This window comes from Scyliorhinus torazame, chromosome 8 (genome assembly GCF_047496885.1).
Source record: "Scyliorhinus torazame isolate Kashiwa2021f chromosome 8, sScyTor2.1, whole genome shotgun sequence".
NCBI lineage: Eukaryota > Metazoa > Chordata > Chondrichthyes > Carcharhiniformes > Scyliorhinidae > Scyliorhinus > Scyliorhinus torazame.
The window spans coordinates 270,728,128-270,747,381 of NC_092714.1; the positions used below are offsets into that span (position 1 = coordinate 270,728,128).

The 19,254-nt window shown below is 54.7% G+C and overlaps 1 protein-coding gene across 1 annotated transcript in view; it reads left to right on the forward strand.

Moving 5' to 3' along the window:
* Positions 1-19,254, forward strand: part of angpt4 (angiopoietin 4) — a 162,782-nt gene that overhangs the window by 49,605 nt on the left and 93,923 nt on the right. The window contains exon 2 of the mRNA XM_072515312.1: positions 17,870-18,025. Coding sequence (XP_072371413.1) covers positions 17,870-18,025 — 156 coding nt within the window. The remainder of the gene's footprint in view (positions 1-17,869; positions 18,026-19,254) is intronic.

Genomic DNA, 19,254 nt, shown 5'->3' on the forward strand with positions numbered 1-19,254 from the left:
TGTCGATGGTGGACAGGCTTTAGGGAGTCAGAAGGTGAGTTATTCTCTACAGAATTCTCAACCTGACTTGCTCTTTTAGAGTATTTACATGGCTGGCCTAGTCAGTTTCTGGTTAATGATAATCCCCAGGATTTTGAAAGTGGGGGATTCAGCGATGGTAACGCCATTGAATGTCAAGGGAGATGATTAGATTCTCTCTTGTAGGAGATAGTCATTGCCTGGCGCGAACGTTACTTACCACTTGTCAGCCCAAGCCTGGATTAGTTCCAGGTTTTGTTGTATGTGGACACGGGTATCTTAAGTGGCGAATAGAATTGACGCATTGAAGAGAAAGACAGATGATCACATGAGGGAGGAGGAAGCTGAAGGATTTGCTGATGGAGTGAGATGAAGAGGAGGGTGGGAGGGGGCTTGAGTGGATCGTAAACCGCAGAATAGTGTAACTGGGGGCTGTTTATCCTGTTCCTGAGCTGTGGATTCCATGTCGTTCTACAATTTGTGCTGCGTCGCCTAGTCTCTCCCTCGCAATCCACAAAGATTTATCAATCTGGCAAATTGTGGACTTCTGTCAGCTCTCCTTGTGCGTTAACTTGCTGATTGTTCCATGATTGCATTTTGCTCTGTGATTACACAAATCCTGATTTAAATGAGTCATTCAAATTAATTTCGAAGGAAGCAGAAATAATAAAGGTTTGATTGAAGATTTATCTGCCATCTGGTTCCAGTTAGAATCAGAATATCAATCTGCGCTTCTAATCTGCGAGTGTTTCTGCAAATTTCATGCTGTTTAAAAACAAGGGTTATAAAAACACATGATGGAGTTGCATCCGATCACCAATAATAGTTTATTCTTTAACATAGTAATGAAGATTTTGATCTGATGTCATTGACGTGTTTAAAATGCTACAGGTACTCAATAGTTCAAACAGAGAAACGGGGCAGGATTTAATAAGACGAGAGTGGGACCTGACAGTGGCGTTGGACATGGGCATCACTTCCATTTGTGTGCCAGGACCCGCAGTGGGCACGGGAGACACGTGTTCATTGGTGGATCCCACCGTCAGCTGACAATGCAGCAGTGAGGGGTGGCCTATAACAGGGCGTGATTTAACAGCCTCGTCGAGCCTGACTTGGTGTCAGGACGAGGCAGTTGAATCTCGCCAGAGGCGTCTCGTGAGATTTCCGACACCTCTCGAGATTTAACGGAGTCTCGCGAGACGCACGATCTGGATCGCGCCCTCGCTGGGCGTGATCGAGATCAGCATATTTAAATGAGGCATTGGGCTAATTTAAATATGCGTTTGGGAAATTCTCCCGGCGCACAGGGTCTAACGGGCATGCCCATGGGACCTCGCCAGGGTGCCAGCACTGGTTTCCACTGACATGGACCAGTCAGAATGGGGGTGGGGGGGTCTCACAGGCCATTAGAGACTGACGGGTGGTCAGGGACAGGGCAGATTGGCACCCTGGCACGCCCTCTGGCACCCAGGCACCTTGGCACTGCCAACATGGAACCCTGGCAGTGCCACCCTTGCACTGTCAGGCTGGCATGGGCACTGCGAGGGTGGCATTGACAGGATGCCCAGGTGTCAGGTTAGACCTGCTTAGGGATCTGGCCCTTGGGGCCTTAACAGGTAGAGGGGTAGGGAGTGGGCATTCCCGGGGCCATCCCACGGCTGGGGAGCTAGGGGGAGTTGAGAAAAAGGGGAGGGGGGGTTGCTGAAAGCCTGGGGGGGGTGGGGTTGTGGGGGTGTACAGGGCAGCCAGACAAATTGGCACCCTGATCTGCAAGGAGACCTTCCAGCTGGGCACGGCAGCAGGAATTGATTCCGAGGCAAACTCCCGGAGGATAATGAGTAGCGGGGTCTTACTCGGCACTGCAGCAACCAAGAAACACCCCGCTAAACACACCCAAAAGCGGGCATAGGTTTATTTCTGGTTAAATCGTGCCCATAGAGAGGCTCTGTATACCGCCGCAACATTTCAGTCCAACTCCATTCCTCCAGCACATTCTGTCATCACTAGGTATTGGTGAACTCCCTTTCTGTTCTGTTGCAGTCCATGCGGTTCGGGAATGCTCACAGTGAGGAAGGGAGTTCCTGGATTTTGACACAATTACCGTGAAGGAACGCCGATATAGTCCCAGGTCACGATGCTGTGTGTCCTGGAGGGGACTTGGAGGTTGGTGGTGTTCCCATGCGCCTGCTGCACTGGTCCTCCGAGGTGGTAGAGCTTGCAGGTCTGTACAGCCGAGCTAAGTTCCTGCAGTGCATCTTGGAGGTGGTACAGACTGCTGCCAAGTTGTGGTAGGTGGTGGAGGGAGCGAACGTTTGAGGAGCCTATGTCACCATAAGGTCACACGGGATCTGGAGTAGAAGCGTATGGAGCTGGATAAAGGGCTAAATTACCTCCTCCTGTTCGAAAGGCTCCTGAAGTGTTCCAATGGATGCGATTCAGCCTCCTTGCACCTGACTTGATGTTGGGACCAGGTTTTTGAATCAAACAGTCTCAGGAGATTCAACGGATTCTCGCAAGATGTGGCGATCTGGATCTGACACTCGCTGCACGTGATCCGGATCAGCTTATTTAAATGAGCCATGTGGTAAATTTGAATATACATCTGCCGGATTCACCCAGTGCCCAAGAATTACTGGATGAATCCGGCAAATCACGCTTTGCCTGGGAGATCCCACCAGGGTGGTGTAGTACAAGTCGACACAAACGTGGACCAGGCGTATCGGCACCTGCATGGGTCTCCCAGGCCATTGGAGACCCTTGGGTGGTTGGAGATAGGACCTGGCTCTCCCACTGGAATCCGGGCACCTTGACACTGCCAGCCTGGAACCCTGGCAGTGCCACTTAGGCATCCTGTCAGTCACATCCTGGCACTGCCAGGGTGGCAGTGTCCAGGTGCCAGGGGGGGCCTTGCCAGGTTGAAGGGGGTTCCCGGGAGTCTCCCCATGGTTGGGAGGGGTGGGGGGGTGGGGGGGGGGTGGCGTCTAAAACAGGAGGGGGTTGCTTAAAAGATGGGGGAGGAAAGATCAAGGCAACTGGTCAAAGCCAGCAGGACATCCCTCTACGTGCAGCCTTGGTGGAGAGAATCTCCTCGAGGCCCAAAAACATTAGATGTTTCCCCCAGCAGCGCGGGTACAGAAGGCAGCTGCTGGGGAGACACGGGCTCTTATACTCCGCCTTACTGAGCGGAACCAGCAGGCAGGCTTAACCAATGAAAACAGTACCTCCTACACCAATAGTCTTACAGCATTACAGAGTACCGTAATACCTCTAATACCGACTACCACATTCAACCCCTGTTAAAAAAAAGAGTCCGGCCTCGCATTACGCATTACACAGTGGTAGAGGTTAAGGTTATGGAGGTACCCGGTATACAACAGTACAGTGGTTTTGCCTCGTTACATCGCAACTATTTACAAAATCTATTTACCGTTCAGAATGAAGCAATTAGTCGATCGGGGGCCCTGGTCGTCCTCTGCGATCGCCGTAGGTTCGGCGGTGATGCAGGCTCCGGCTCGGGCATCTGTGGCTCCGGGAGCATGGCTTCGGCTTCTTTGGCAGCTTCATCACCCCTAGACGGGACCGGTGGGAGGACCAATCCACCTGGGAAGGGGGCGGCTGTGGGGTGCGCCGGTGGGAGGGCGGGTGGGATTGGTGGTGAGGGTGTGTGTGGGGATCCAGCGGGCGCCAGGTCCCGTAGGGAGGCCATATCCTGTCGGCCGTCGGGGTACGCCACGTAGGCGTACTGAGGGTTAGCGTGCAGGAGGTGGACCCTCTCGACCAATGGGTCTGACTTGTGCGCCTGCACGTGTTTGCGGAGCAGGTTGGGTCCAGGAGCTGCCAGCCAGGTTGGGAGCGAGGTCCCGGAGGAGGACTTCCTCGGGAAGACAAGGAGACGTTCGTGAGGTGTTTGGTTGGTCGTGGTACACAGCAGTGACCGGATGGAGTGGAGGGCACCGGGAGGACTTCCTGCCAGTGGGAGACTGGGAGATTCCTGGACCGTAGGGCCAGTAGGACCGTCTTCCAGACCGTCCCCTTCTCCCTCTCTACCTGTCCGTTTCCCCGGGGGTTGTAACTGGTCGTTCTGCTCGAGGCAATGCCCTTGCTGAGCAGGAATTGACGCAGTTTGTTGCTCATAAAGGAGAACCCCCTATTGCTGTGTATGTAGGCGGGGAAACCGAACAGTACAAAGATACTGTGGAGGGCTTTTATGACGGTGGCTGCAGTCATGTCGGGGCAGGGAATGGCGAATGGGAACCGGGAGTACTCGTCAATCACGTTCAGGAAGTACGTGTGGCGGTCGGTGGAGGGGAGGGGCCCTTTGAAGTCCATACTGAGGCGTTCAAAGGGACGGGAAGCTTTTATCAGGTGCTCTTTCTCTGGCCTGTAGAAGTGCGGCTTGCATTCCGCGCAGATTTGGCAGTTCCTGGTGGCTGTCCTGACCTCCTCGATGGAGTAGGGCAGGTTGCGGGTTTTAATGAAATGGAAGAATCGAGTGACCCCCGGGTGGCAGAGCCCTCATGGAGGGCTCGGAGGCGGTCCACTTGTGCGTTGGCACATGTGCCGCGGGATAGGGCATGAGGAGGCTCGTTTAGCTTTCCGGGACGATATAAGATCTCATAGTTGTAGGTGGAGTGTTTGATCCTCCACCGTAAGATCTTGTCGTTCTTTATCTTGCCCCGCTCTGCATTATCGAACATGAAAGCAACCGACCATTGGTCAGTGAGGAGAGTGAATCTCCTGCCGGCCAGGTAATGCCTCTAATGCCGCACAGCTTCTACTATGGCCTGGGCCTCCTTTTCGACTGAGGAATGGTGGATTTCTGAAGCGTGGAGGGTGCGTGAGAAGAAGGCCACGGGTCTGCCCGCTTGGTTAAGGGTGGCCGCCAGAGCTACGTCGGACGCGTCGCTCTCGACTTGGAAGGGGAGGGACTCGTCGATGGCGTGCATCGTGGCCTTTGCGATGTCCGCTTTGATGCGGCTGAAGGCCTGGCGTGCCTCTGTTGACAGGGGAAAAACCGTGGATTGGATTAGCGGTGGGGCCTTGTCCGCATAGTTGGGGACCCACTGGGCATAATAAGAGAAAAATCCCAGGCAGCGTTTCAGGGCCTTGGAGCAGTGGGGGAGGGGTAACTCCATGAGGGGGCGCATGCGTATAGGGTCTGGGCCTATAACTCCATCATGCACTACGTAGCCAAGGATGGCTAGACGGTCGGTGCTGAACATGCATTTATCCTTGTTATATGTGAGATTAAGGATTTTTGCGGTTTGGAGGAATTTTCGGAGGTTGGTGTCGTGGTCCTGCTGGTCATGGCCGCAGATGGTGACGTTATCGAGGTACGGAAACGTGGCCCGCAAACCGTACCGGTCAACCATTTGGTCCATCTCTCGTTGGAAGACCGAGACTCCATTAGTGACACCGAAGGGAACCCTTAGGAAGTGGTAGAGCCGCCCATCTGCTTCGAAAGCAGTGTATTTGCAGTCGCTAGTGCGGAGGGGTAGCTGATGGTAGGCGGACTTTAGATCCACCGTGGAAAAGACCTTGTATTGTGCGATCCTGTTGATCAGATCGGATATGCGGGGGAGAGGGTACGCGTCAAGCTGCATATACCTGTTGATGGTCTGGCTATAATCGATGACCATCCTATGCTTCTCCCCGGTCTTTATAACCACTACTTGAGCTCTCCAGGGACTATTGCTAGCCTCAATGACACCTTCCCTCAGTAATCGCTGGACCTCCGACCTAATGAAGGTCCGGTCCTGGGCACTGTACCGTCTGCTCCTGGTGCGACGGGTTTGCAATCCGTGGTGAGGTTCGCAAACAGGGAAGGCGGATCGACCTTCAGGGTCGCAAGGCCGCAGACAGTGAGGGGGGAGTATAGGGCCGCCGAATTTAAAGGTTAAGCTTTGGAAGTTGCATTGAAAATCTAACCCTAGGAGTGTGGCAGCGCAGAGGTGGGGAAGGACGTAGAGCCGGTCATTTTTAAACTCCCTTCCCTGGACCGTGAAGGTCGCTATGCAGAACCCCTTGATCTCCACTGAATGAGACCCGGAGGCCAGGGAGATTTTTTGGTTGACTGGGTGAACGGGGAGAGAACAGCGTCTTACCGTGTTGGGGTGTATGAAGATGTCTGTGCTCCCAGAGTCAATCAGACAGGATGTTTCATGCCCATTGATGAGCACTGTCGTCATTGCAGTCGAGAGTGTTCGGGGCCGAGACTGGTCCAGGATCACCGAGGCTAGTCGTGGCAGAAGTTGGATATTCTCCTCGGGCGGTGTGTGGTCATCCGAGTCGGGGTCCTGAGAGTCCAGCCAAGATGGCGGCCCCACTGGTCGCACATGGCTGGGGGTGCACAAGATGGCGGCGCCCATCCATCACACGTGGTGTCTGAGAGACAAGATGGCGGCGCCCAGAGGCCACACGTGGCTCTGAAGGAGGAAGATAGCGGTGCCCACTGGCCGCATGTGGCCCGTGGAGAGGGTTGTGGTGGCGGTCCCGATTCACCTCCAGAGACCGCAGCGACCACCCGGGCCTGGCATACCGCCACAAAGTGGCCCTTTTTGCCGCATCCTTTGCAGAGGGATGAGCGGGCCGGACAGCGCTGTCGGGGGTGCTTGGCTTTCCCGCAAAAATAGCAGCGGGGCCCCCCGGCATTGCCTGGCAGTCTCACAGCACAAGCTTGTGGGGGATGGGGGTCGTTCGCGGGGGGTTCCACGCTGCCCAAGGGGCTGCCGCGCGGTCGGGGACGTAAGCGCGGATGTTTCGGGAGGCCAGATCCAGGGAGCTAGCAAGGGCCCGTGCCTCCTTGAGGCCTAGTGTCTCTTTCTCCAGCAATCGCTGGCAGATTTGGGAGGACAGCATACCTGCAACAAATGCATCCCGGATCAAAAGTTCTGTGTGGTCGCTGGCCGAAACTTGTGGGCAGTTACTGTTCCTCCCCAACACCAGGAGCGCACGGTAGAACTCCTCCAGCGATTCCCCAGGGATTTGTCGCCAGTAGATGTCGGGCGTAGACCTGGTTTACAGGGCGAATATAGTGTCCTTTCAGCAGATTCATTGCGGCCTTGAAATCGTCCGCGTCCTCGTTGAGAGTGTAGATCTCTGGGCTCAACCTCGAGTGCAGAACTTGCATTTTCTGGTCCTCCGTGGGTGTAATTGTGGCCATCCTGAGATAGCCACTGAAACACACCAGCCAGTGCTTGAAGGTTGCCGCTGAGTTTTCCGCGTGGGGGCTGAGTTGCAGACACTCTGGCTTGATTCGGAGCTCCATTCTTTAAAATCTAGTGTAATAAATTGATGCTCGATCAATAACTCCAGAAGCGAGATTGGAGACAATTGAAGGCTTTATTACACTAGATGTTTCCCCCAGCAGCGCAGGTAAAGAAGGCAGCTGCTGGGGAGACACGGGCTCTTATACTCTGCCTTACTGGGCGGAACCAGCAGGTAGGCTTAACCAATGAAAACAGTACCGACTACACCAATGGTCTTACAGCATTACAGGATACCGTAATACCTCTAATACCGACTACCACAATTACATTATACATTAATATACATTAATGATCTGGAAGAAGGAACTGAAGGCACTGTTGCTAAGTTTGCAGATGATACAAAGATCTGTAGAGGGACAGGTAGTATTGAGGAAGCAAGGGGGCTGCAGAAGGACTTGGACAAGCTAGGAGAGTGGGCAATGAAGTGGCAAATCAAATACAATGTGGAAAAGTGTGAGGTTATGCACTTTGGAAGGAGGAATTTAGACATAGGCTATTTTCTAAATGGGGAAATGCTTAGGAAATCAGAAGCACGAAGGGACTTGGGAGTCCTTGTTCACGATTCTCTTAAGGTTAATGTGCAGGTTCAGTCAGCAGTTAGGAAGGCAAATGCAATGTTAACATTCATGTCAAGAGGGTTAGAATACAAGACCAGGGATGTACTTCTGAGGCTGTATAAGGTTCTGGTCAGACCCCATTTGGAGTATTGTGAGCAGTTTTGGGCCCCGCATCTAAGGAAGGATGTGCTGGCCTTGGAAAGGGTCCAGAGGAGATTCACAAGAATGATCCCTGGAATGAAGAACTTGTCGTATGAGGAACGGTTGAGGACTCTGGGTCTGTACTCGATGGAGTTCAGAAGGATGAAGGGGGATCTTATTGAAACTTACAGGATACTGTGAGGCCTGGATAGAGTGGACGTGGAGAGGATGTTTCCACTTGTAGGAGAAACTAGAACCAGAGGACACCATCTCAGACTAAAGGGATGATCCTTTAAAACAGAGATGAGGAGGAATTTCTTCAGCCAGAGGGTGGTGAATCTGTGGAACTCTTTGCCGCAGAAGGCTAGTGGAGGCCAAATCACTGAGTGTCTTTAAGACAGAGATAGATAGGTTCTTGATTAATAAGGGGATCAGGGGTTATGGGGAGAAGGCAGGAGAATGGGGATGAGAAAATATCAGCCATGATTGAATGGCGGAGCAGACTCGATGGGCCGAGTGGCCTAATTCTGCTCCTATGTCTTATGGTCTTATGTAATTGTGGGATGTTTCTCAGCTGTGTGGGCGCCAAGAAACTCCTCGCTAAACGCGCGGTTCAGCGGACTTTAACTGAAGTCTGCCAAATAGTGCCCAGTGTCCCTATCTAACATCAACATAATGGAGAGGTGCATCCCATAGAGAACAAATACAGGGGAACAGGAGGAATCGCTCCTTTGCTGCCCCATAACATGATGCACGGCAAGTGAGCAGATAGGCCAGAGCATCTTCCCATCTCACCAGAGGTAATTCCATAGGGACCAGCAATAGGAAGTGAATTATCCTGAATTAATTAGGTTGGGAAACCAACACACAATTCCAGACAACTTTTATCTTGACCTGAAATGTCAAAGCGATCGCAGTAGCAATGTAGCAGTGTTTTCTCTATGTTTTTGTCCAAAGACTTTGCGGCACGAAATAAGTGATCAGATTTCAGAGTGAATCCACCCCATAATACCCACCCGATCGGAAATGGGGCTATTTAGTCTTGAAAAGTGTGTTATTGTTGGAAACAATTGATGAAACTTTCATTGGCAGCTTTTGAGCAATTCCATCATTCCGCTTTGCTCATAAAATCTACATGGAATCTGCAGAAAGGTTAAAGGATGGTAAGCCTACAGCCAAGGTTCGGTAGCCTAGATTATGTTACCGCTGAAGCAATCTCGAGATTCCGGCCAGGATTTTAAATTTTGTTTGAAGACCCTGACGTGAGGGACAAATGGAGGTCCCAACCCCCACACTGTGTCGAAAACAGTGCCTGACAATTTCACAGTGTAGCTAGGGGCAGCAGCCAGGCTCTCGAAGCTGGATCGCCAATAGGGGCCTCCAGATTGAGGTGCCCGCTCAGCAATTTACAGAATCTGAAATAAACAATGCTGTTAGCGGGCGGCGCGGTAGCGCAGTGGTTAGCACTGCTGCCTCACAGCACCTGGGACCCGGGCGGCACGGTGGCCCAGTGGTTAGCACTGCTGTATCACAGTTCCAGGGTCCCGGGTTCAGTTCCGGCCTCAGGTTCCTGTCTGTGCGGAGTCTGCACTTTCCCCCACATGTCTGCGTGGGTTTCCTCCGGGTGCTCCGGTTTCCACCCACAGTCCAAAACTGTGCAGGTTAGGTGGATTGGCCATGATCAATTGCCCCTTAGTGTCCCAAAAGGTTAGGTGGGGTTACTGGGTTACGGGGATAGGGTGGAGGTGTGGGCTTGGGTAGGGTGCACTTTCCAGGGTCCAGTGCAGGACCGATGGGCCGAATGGCCTCCTTCTGCACTGTAAATTCTTTAATGCTATGATTCCAGGTCACCATGGTGAAGCTGTTGTAGTTATACCCAGGCAGGAAGGGAGTCTCTCTAAGTCTTTCTGGAGTGCTGGCCCACATCCGGCCCTGGTCTTCCGCTGGGAGGCTGCCTCCAGGACACTGTTGTGTTTCTGTGCACAGGGACTTGCAGACTGATTGGAAAATTCCAATTGACCTCTCGGCCATTAATAGCTACACATTACTTGCGGGCAGGTAGCCATTGTGTGCCCACATGGCCTCTGGGAAATGGCCTTGGAACAGGGGGAGATAGTGCTGGCAAACTATCATGCCGGTCAATGGAGCCGACTCATTCAGCGGGCCTCATCCCATCCCCCTTCCTTCTCCGCTCAAATTCTAATAGGTACAAGTTGCCAGGCATTGCTTGGCCATGCCCCTCTCCCCTCCCCCCTCTCCCGCCTGGGGGCTTTACTTGCCTCTGCACCCACCGGAGGGATACCCTCGACTGTTTCTCGTCTGACCAAACCTGTTGCCACCCTCGCCCGCGTGACGTCACGCGGGTGAGGTATGAATATTTAGTGAGGCGGGATCATGTGACGGGGCCCGTTAATATGATTTAAATCTGTCAAAATGAGGCTCACCCTCTTTGTCGGTGCGAACCTCGTGATGAGGGGTGGGAAAAACCAGAAAATTCAATCCCTGCGGCCAGAATCCCGTTTCCCGATTCCCATAGGAGTTTCCACCCCCGACCCCGCCCACAGCTGGTGCGAGCTCAATTTCCTCTCCGAGGAGAATATTTTTCAAAGGGCTTTTAGGAACTCTCCTGTCCTGAAAGCAGTGGAGTCTGGGTCATTGAATTCACTCAAGGCAGAGTTAGAGATTTTTGATAATCTGGGGTCAAGGGTTATGGAAGAGATGGCAAAGTGGAGTTGAGGGGCTGGATTCCCGGACACTGACGGCAAAATCACGTTCACGGCAGGCAGGAGAATCCAGGCTTTGCCACGAAATCGAGGGCGGCGCCGTTTTCGCAATGGTCCGCCCCCTCCAAAGCGGCGTGCCCGCACGATACCGCCACACCGTGTATCGACAGCATCAGGACATTGCCTGAGGCCCGCCCCCCCCGATGCTCCGCCCCCGACCGGCCGAGCTCCCGACGGCGTGGGTCTCTCATGGTCTCATCCGTCGGGAACTCAGCGTGGCGGCTGCGGGCTCAGTCCGGGGCCGCCACAGTCGGGGGAGGGCCGATCCGCTGGTGGGGGGGGACGGGGACATTATCAGGGGCTGAGGGCACTGTTGCGGGGCCGGGGGGGGGGGGGGTCCGGGGCATGCGAGCCGGCCAATGGGGAGGCACTATTTCGCAGTCCGGGTCTGCGAGCGACCTCCGCCATGAAGCACGGCTCGGCCGCTGCAAGCCGCCACCATGCGCATGCACGGCCATGGACCCAGCAATTCTCTGGGGCGTATCGGAGCCGGGTGCTCTACGCTGCTGTCCTGCTAACCCCAGCCAAACGGGGATTCGGTGGCCGTTTTGCGTCAGTTTGTCTGATGTAAAACGCCACCGTTGCCACGTCGGCGTGGGGACATAGCCCCAGAATCGGAGAATCCAGCCCCAGGCCATTACTAGATGAAGCCATGATCTTATTGAGTGTTGGAGCCAGATCAATGACCCTCCTGCTCCTAAATCCTATGTTCCGATGGTTCACAAATGCCCTTCGGAGAAGGGAGCCCTCCAGCCTACCTGGCCTGAACTCTGTATGACTCTAGTTCCAGGCAATGTGGTTGACTTTGATTCCCTCGGGGGTGGCACGGGATAGGTTAGATTACTGGATGCTGAATTAGTTACTGGCTACTGAGTGGGAGAATAACTAAAACCTCTTGAACGCTTTGCCTCAAAACAGTGACCCTTGTTCTTGTGGATAGAATTCAAGGTGTTTGGAGAGGATGATTATGAGTAGTTTTATTGACTTTATCAAAGGGGTCATTCTCTCACGTACAAATAGAAGTTATTTCTTCCCATCGATCCTGGCCCTGGGTCACTGTCCGTGTGGAGATTACACTTTCTCCCCGTGTCTGCGTGGGTCTCACCCCCACAATCCAAAGATGTGTAGGTTAGGCGGATTGGCTACAGTAAACTGCCGTTTAATTGGAAAAAAATAATTGGGTACTCTAAATTAATTTTTTTTAAAGAAAAGAAACTTTGGTCATTGGAAAATAAGTTCTTTCATTTGATATTTTTAATGTAAATCAGTCTGCAGAATATAGCCTCGAACTGTCAGATTGTCGTATGTGATATTTTAAAAATTCACTATTCTAGAAGAGAGGTTACTCTATTTGCTTTGCAAAATGTAGTTGCAGTTTTCAAATTGTTTATCTGAAGAAAGTTTCTTAAAATACTGAAGTCATAGATTGTCAACGTTCAGTTGTAACTCCTGATTTTAATTGTGGTACACAACTGCTTTAATACATTAACTCTCCTATTCCCATTCTGAGGACACTGGCTGCTTTCCCCAGGGATCCTAATCCTACCCCTTCCTGTCCCAGCAGTGCTGTGTCCCTTAACACTCAGCTAATCTCACTCAGCAAAAACACAAGTTACCCTTGAGTTCTCTGGTGAGCTATCAAATGTTAGGGCACACACACACAGCAAGGCGAGAATAGCACAGAGACACTTTTAAGAGATCACCCTCAAATCTGTGAAAGGGCCTTAATAATAATAATCTTTGTTGTCACAAGTAGGCTTACATTAACGCGGCAAAGAAGTTACTGTGAAAAACCCCTAGTCGCCACATTCCGGCGCCTGTTCGGGTACACTGAGGGAGAATTCAGGATGTCCAATTCACCTAAAAAGCATGTCTTTTGGGACTTGTGGGAGGAAACCGGAGCACCCGGAGGAAACCCACGCAGACACGGGGAGAACATGCAGACTCCGCACAGAGAGTGACCCAAGCCGGGAATCGAACCGGGGACCCTGGGGCTGTGAAGCAACAGGGCTAACCACTGTGCTACCGTGCTGCCCACTAAAATAAACTCCCAGGTGTTCGCTGTGAATCAAATAGATTCAAAGCATGCCTGCTGTTGCACAGAAGCTAATTTGTGCACAGCACGATCCCACAAATGGTAAGAGGTAACTGAGCACATAATAAAGAAAGAACTTGCAAACCTCCCCACCTCTCTTCGTCCACTTTAAAACATTGCTTAAAGGAGCAGGCTTTGGGTCACCTGTCCTAATATCGCCTCCTGCAGCTCGGTGACAGAGTTTGCTCTATTATGTACTTGTGAAGCGCTCTGGAATGTTTTATTTTGTTACAGGTGTGGGGCTGAATACTCCAGTTCCCCGGCTGTGTGTTTCCCGGGGGCGCACTGTTCGCTGGCAGCGGGAATCTGCCTTCCCGCCGCTTGTCAATGGGATTTCCACGTTGCCGGGAAACCCACAGGCGAGACTGCGCTGCCAGCGGGAAATGTGAATCCCAACATTCGGAGAATTCCGGCTGTGATATAAACACATGTTGGGCCATAATGTGCTCAGCGTCAGATTGTCACTCCACACCCACTGCCTGCCCCACAGTCCGTTAGCGCCTGTCTCCCCCGACCTTCCTGACTCAGGCCGGGTGGGATCCAGCCAGCCCAGCTGTCTCCAGGGCCCAGCGTCAAAGGAATCGGAGTGAAGGAGGGCGCCCCCCTATTTTACGGCACTAGCTGCCATAAAGCAGTAAGTTTAAAGGTCTGATTGAAATCGACAGGCGAGGGAGGAGGTAAGTGATGGGATTTGGAGGGGGGGTGATGGCGTTGGGCAAGGGGAGGTGTTGGGGGGGATGGGGGAGTCAGCCATCGAGGGGGAGGGGGGGTCTGGACATGGTGCGCATAGTGAGGTTGGACATCAGGAACATGGGGGTTGGGTATCGGGGCGGGGTCAGGCATAGGGGGATCAGGAATTTGGACACGGGGGAATGGGGCGATTGGACATGGGGAGTGGTGGGTTTGAATCAGGCTGGGGGGGGGGGGAGGCACTGGTCTGGCCTGGAGGGGGTAGGAACTTCTAGCTGGGTCAGGTTTGGGTATCAGGTGGGTTTTTGGTGGTGGTGCCCAGCCAGTTCAGGTCGGGGAGGGAGGGGTCAGGTCGGTGGGGGAGTGGTCAGGTCGGGGAGGGAGGGGTCAGGTCGGTGGGGGAGTGGTCAGGTCGGGGAGGGAGGGGTCAGGTCGGTGGGGGAGTGGCCAGGTCGGGGAGGGAGGGGTCAGGTCGGTGGGGGAGTGGTCAGGTCGGGGAGGGAGGGGTCAGGTCGGTGGGGGAGTGGCCAGGTCGGGGAGGGAGGGGTCAGGTCGGTGGGGGAGTGGTCAGGTTGAATTGAGGGGGGGGACCTGACCTGTTGGGTCAGGGAATCAGGTCAGGGGGAAATGGAGAATCCTGTGGGGAGGGGGGGTTACCTTGGGGGAGGGGATTCTGAGTTGGGGGAGTGGGGGAGACCCCTGTGTGGTTGGGAGTGTGGAGGTGGTCGTGCAGGAATCGATCTGGGTGTTTAAAATAGTTATGCTGAAATTAGAAGAGATTTTACTTCTCACCTTTTCAGAGTGACAGAGAATTGGCAGAACGATCCAAAATTAGTCATTTAAGACATTTTGTTGGAATTCCCCCGATGCCATTGCCCAGGTGAAGTTAGTGAATCTGAACAATTGTGGTGCAAATGCTTACCCCCTTCTTACCCCCAAATCTGGCGCTGGGAAGCCGGCAAGTTGCGAGTCATTGTTGTGCTTTTGGAGTGAAATGGAGCCTTGGTTTACTGTCCCACAGTGCTGCTGGCTGTGCAGCACGCCCTCAGTCCCACGCGGAACTCCCTCAGTCCCACGCGGAACTCCCTCAGTCCCACGCGGAACTCCCTCAGTCCCACGCGGAACTCCCTCAGTCCCACGCGGAACTCCCTCAGTCCCACGCGGAACTCCCTCAGTCCCACGCGGAACTCCCTCAGTCCCACACGGAACACCCTCAGTCCCACGCGGAACTCCCTCAGTCCCACGCTGAACTCACTCAGTCCCACGCAGAACTCCATTAGTCCCACGCGGAACTCCCTCAGTCCCACGCGGAACTCCCTCAGTCCCACGCGGAACTCCCTCAGTCCCGTGCTGAACTCCCTCAGTCCCACGCGGAACTCCCTCAGTCCCGTGCTGAACTCCCTCAGTCCCGTGCTGAACTCCCTCAGTCCCACGCGGAACTCCCTCAGTCCCACGCGGAACTCCCTCAGTCCCGTGCTGAACTCCCTCAGTCCCACGCGGAACTCCCTCAGTCCCGTGCTGAACTCCCTCAGTCCCACGCGGAACTCCCTCAGTCCCACGCGGAACTCCCTCAGTCCCACGCGGAACACCCTCAGTCCCACGCGGAACTCCCTCAGTCCCACGCGGAACACCCTCAGTCCCACGCGGAACTCCCTCAGTCCCACGTGGAACTCCCTCAGTCCCACGCGGAACACCCTCAGTCCCACGCGGAACTCCCTCAGTCCCACATGGAACTCCCTCAGTCCCACGCGGAACTCCCTCAGTCCCACATGGAACTCCCTCAGTCCCGTGCTGAACTCCCTCAGTCCCGTGCTGAACTCCCTCAGTCCCACGCGGAACACCCTCAGTCCCACGCGGAACTCCCTCAGTCCCACGCGGAACTCCCTCAGTCCCACGCGGAACTCCCTCAGTCCCACGTGGAACTCCATCAGTCCCACGCGGAACACCCTCAGTCCCACGCGGAACTCCCTCAGTCCCGTGCTGAACTCCCTCAGTCCCACGCGGAACTCCCTCAGTCCCACGTGGAACTCCATCAGTCCCACGCGGAACACCCTCAGTCCCACGCGGAACTCCCTCAGTCCCACGCGGAACACCCTCAGTCCCACGCGGAACTCCCTCAGTCCCACAGGGAACTCCCTCAGTCCCACGCGGAACACCCTCAGTCCCACGCGGAACTCCCTCAGTCCCACGCGGAACTCCCTCAGTCCCACGCGGAACTCCCTCAGTCCCACGTGGAACTCCCTCAGTCCCACGCGGAACTCCCTCAGTCCCACGCGGAACACCCTCAGTCCCACGCGGAACTCCCTCAGTCCCACGCGGAACTCCCTCAGTCCCACGCGGAACTCCCTCAGTCCCACGCGGAACTCCCTCAGTCCAACGCGGAACTCCCTCAGTCCCACGCGGAACACCCTCAGTCCCGTGCTGAACTCCCTCAGTCCCACGCGGAACTCCCTCAGTCCCACGCGGAACTCCCTCAGTCCCACGCGGAACTCCCTCAGTCCCACGCGGAACACCCTCAGTCCCGTGCTGAACTCCCTCAGTCCCACGCGGAACTCCCTCAGTCCCACGCGGAACTCCCTCAGTCCCGTGCTGAACTCCCTCAGTCCCACGCGGAACTCCCTCAGTCCCACGCGGACCTCCCTCAGTCCCACGCGGAACTCCCTCAGTCCCACGCGGAACTCCATCAGTCCCGTGCTGAACTCCCTCAGTCCCACGCGGAACACCCTCAGTCCCACGCTGAACACCCTCAGTCCCATGCTGAACTCCCTCAGTCCCGTGCTGAACTCCCTCAGTCCCACGCTGAACACCCTCAGTCCCATGCTGAACTCCCTCAGTCCCGTGCTGAACTCCCTCAGTCCCACGGGGAACTCCCTCAGTCCCACGCGGAACACCCTCAGTCCCGTGCTGAACTCCCTCAGTCCCACGCGGAACTCCCTCAGTCCCACGCGGAACTCCCTCAGTCCCATGCTGAACTCCCTCAGTCCCACGCGGAACACCCTCAGTCCCATGCTGAACTCCCTCAGTCCCATGCTGAACTCCCTCAGTCCCACGCGGAACACCCTCAGTCCCGTGCTGAACTCCCTCAGTCCCGTGCGGAACTCCCTCAGTCCCACGCGGAACTCCCTCAGTCCCGTGCTGAACTCCCTCAGTCCCACGTGGAACTCCATCAGTCCCACGCGGAACTCCCTCAGTCCCACGTGGAACTCCATCAGTCCCACGCGGAACTCCCTCAGTCCCACGCGGAACTCCCTCAGTCCCACGTGGAACTCCATCAGTCCCACGCGGAACTCCCTCAGTCCCACGCGGAACTCCCTCAGTCCCACGTGGAACTCCATCAGTCGCACGCGGAACTCCCTCAGTCCCACGCGGAACTCCCTCAGTCCCACGTGGAACTCCATCAGTCCCGTGCGGAACTCCCTCAGTCCCACGTGGAACTCCATCAGTCCCACGTGGAACTCCCTCAGTCCCACGCGGAACTCCATCAGTCCCACGTGGAACTCCCTCAGTCCCACGCGGAACACCCTCAGTCCCGTGCTGAACTCCCTCAGTCCCACATGGAACACCCTCAGTCCCACGCGGAACTCCCTCAGTTCCACGCGGAACTCCCTCAGTCCCGTGCTGAACTCCCTCAGTCCCGTGCTGAACTCCCTCAGTCCCACGCGGAACACCCTCAGTCCCACGCGGAACACCCTCAGTCCCACATGGAACTCCCTCAGTCCCGTGCTGAACTCCCTCAGTCCCACGCGGAACACCCTCAGTCCCACGCGGAACTCCATCAGTCCCACGCGGAACACCATCAGTCCCACGCGGAACACCCTCAGTCCCACGGGGAACTCCATCAGTCCCACGGGGAACTCCCTCAGTCCCACGCGGAACACCATCAGTCCCACGCGGAACACCCTCAGTCCCACGCGGAACACCCTCAGTCCCACGCGGAACTCCCTCAGTCCCACGCGGAACACCATCAGTCCCACGCGGAACACCCTCAGTCCCACGCGGAACACCCTCAGTCCCACCCGGAACTCCCTCAGTCCCACGGGGAACTCCCTCAGTCCCGTGCTGAACTCCCTCAGTCCCACGCGGAACTCCCTCAGTCCCGTGCTGAACTCCCTCAGTCCCACATGGAACTCCATCAGTCCCACGCGGAACTCCCTCAGTCCCACGCGGAACTGTCAGCCCCACGCGGAACTGTCAGCCTAGGTTAATGGGGCTTGAAATCTGACATCCACATAGCCGTCCAGTAAAACACAGCTGCAGAATTTCCAGACAGCTCCTTAAATGATTACTGCAATTTTCCTTTTTTGAATTCTCTAACAGCTTGAAAGTTACATCCAGGATAACATCAAATCTGAGATGGCGCAGATACAGCAGAACGCTGTGCAGAATCACACGGTGACCATGTTGGAGATTGGCACCAACTTGCTGAGCCAGACGGCTGAACAGACTCGCAAACTCACAGATGTGGAAGCACAGGTAGGTCAGCTCCTCCCACTCGCCTCTCTCTACAAAACCCTGCTGCCTCAATTCTCACTCACAGGCAAGTCCCCTTTGTGGTGTTGGGTGTTCTAACACACAGAAGAGCCAACACAGTTGCATATGGTACAACGCTTGTTTATTTAAACTCACTATTTACAACTTGGTCTTTGCACTCTGCACGTGGGGGGCTCCCTGCTTGTGGTGTTTCAACAGCTCTTTCATGCTTCCTTCTCCCCAGACCTACTGACCTCCAGGTGTCGTGCTCGTGCTTTTTATGTGGTTGGTGTTCTTGTCTGTGATTGGTTGTGGTGTTGTGTACTCTGATTTGCCTGTTAGTGTGTCCATCATGATGTGTGTGTTTGAATATCATGACATCCCCCCTTTTTACAAAGATATGTGCCTACGTGGTAATAAATATGATCGTGACGTGAGTGCATCTAAGAGTGTGTGTGTGTCGTGTGCAGCATGTGTCTATGACGGAACTATGTACATGGGGCGATGTCGAGTGCGTCACATGAATCCAGTTGTACCATAACATAACAGAAATGCGAACGAGAGAAGAAGAAAAAAAATTTTGAACAGTTGTCCAGTCAGACGACATCTGGAACGATAAACAACAACAGGTTATCATGTAAAATTGTCCAACTTATTAAACATATGAACTGTATTATAAGTCCATTCTAATGGGTTTGCGACGAATTCGGGTTGACCGCCTTAAGGGTGGATCAAGAACCACCGGCTGCTGTGCAGGCATGGCCATGGGTGGCGATGGAAAGGGCGTGATGTGCGGCAGCTCCACAAAGTCATCCTCGGAAGCCTGTTGAGGATCTGGCGTGTTGTGTGGCTGTGAACGTGGAAGTCGGCGAAGGGCGCGCCGATTGCGGCGACGCACGGAACCATCCGGCATGCGAACCAGGAACGAGCGGGGAGCCACTTGTCGGAGGACTTCGGCCGGTGCTGACCAGCCACCATACGGTTGATGGACGCGTACATTGTCTCCGGAGGACAGGGGGGGCAGGTCCGTCGCTCGTGTGTCGTACCGACCTTTCTGGCGATCACGCTGCAGTTGCATGTCCCGAAGAACCGCCTCATGGTCTGTTGTCGGTGCCAGGACGGAAGGTACCGTCGTCCTGAGGGAGCGACCCATTAGTAGCTGCGCTGGCGAGAGGCCCGTGGATAACGGGGCCGATCGATAGGCCAGCAAGGCAAGGTTAAAGTCCGATCCG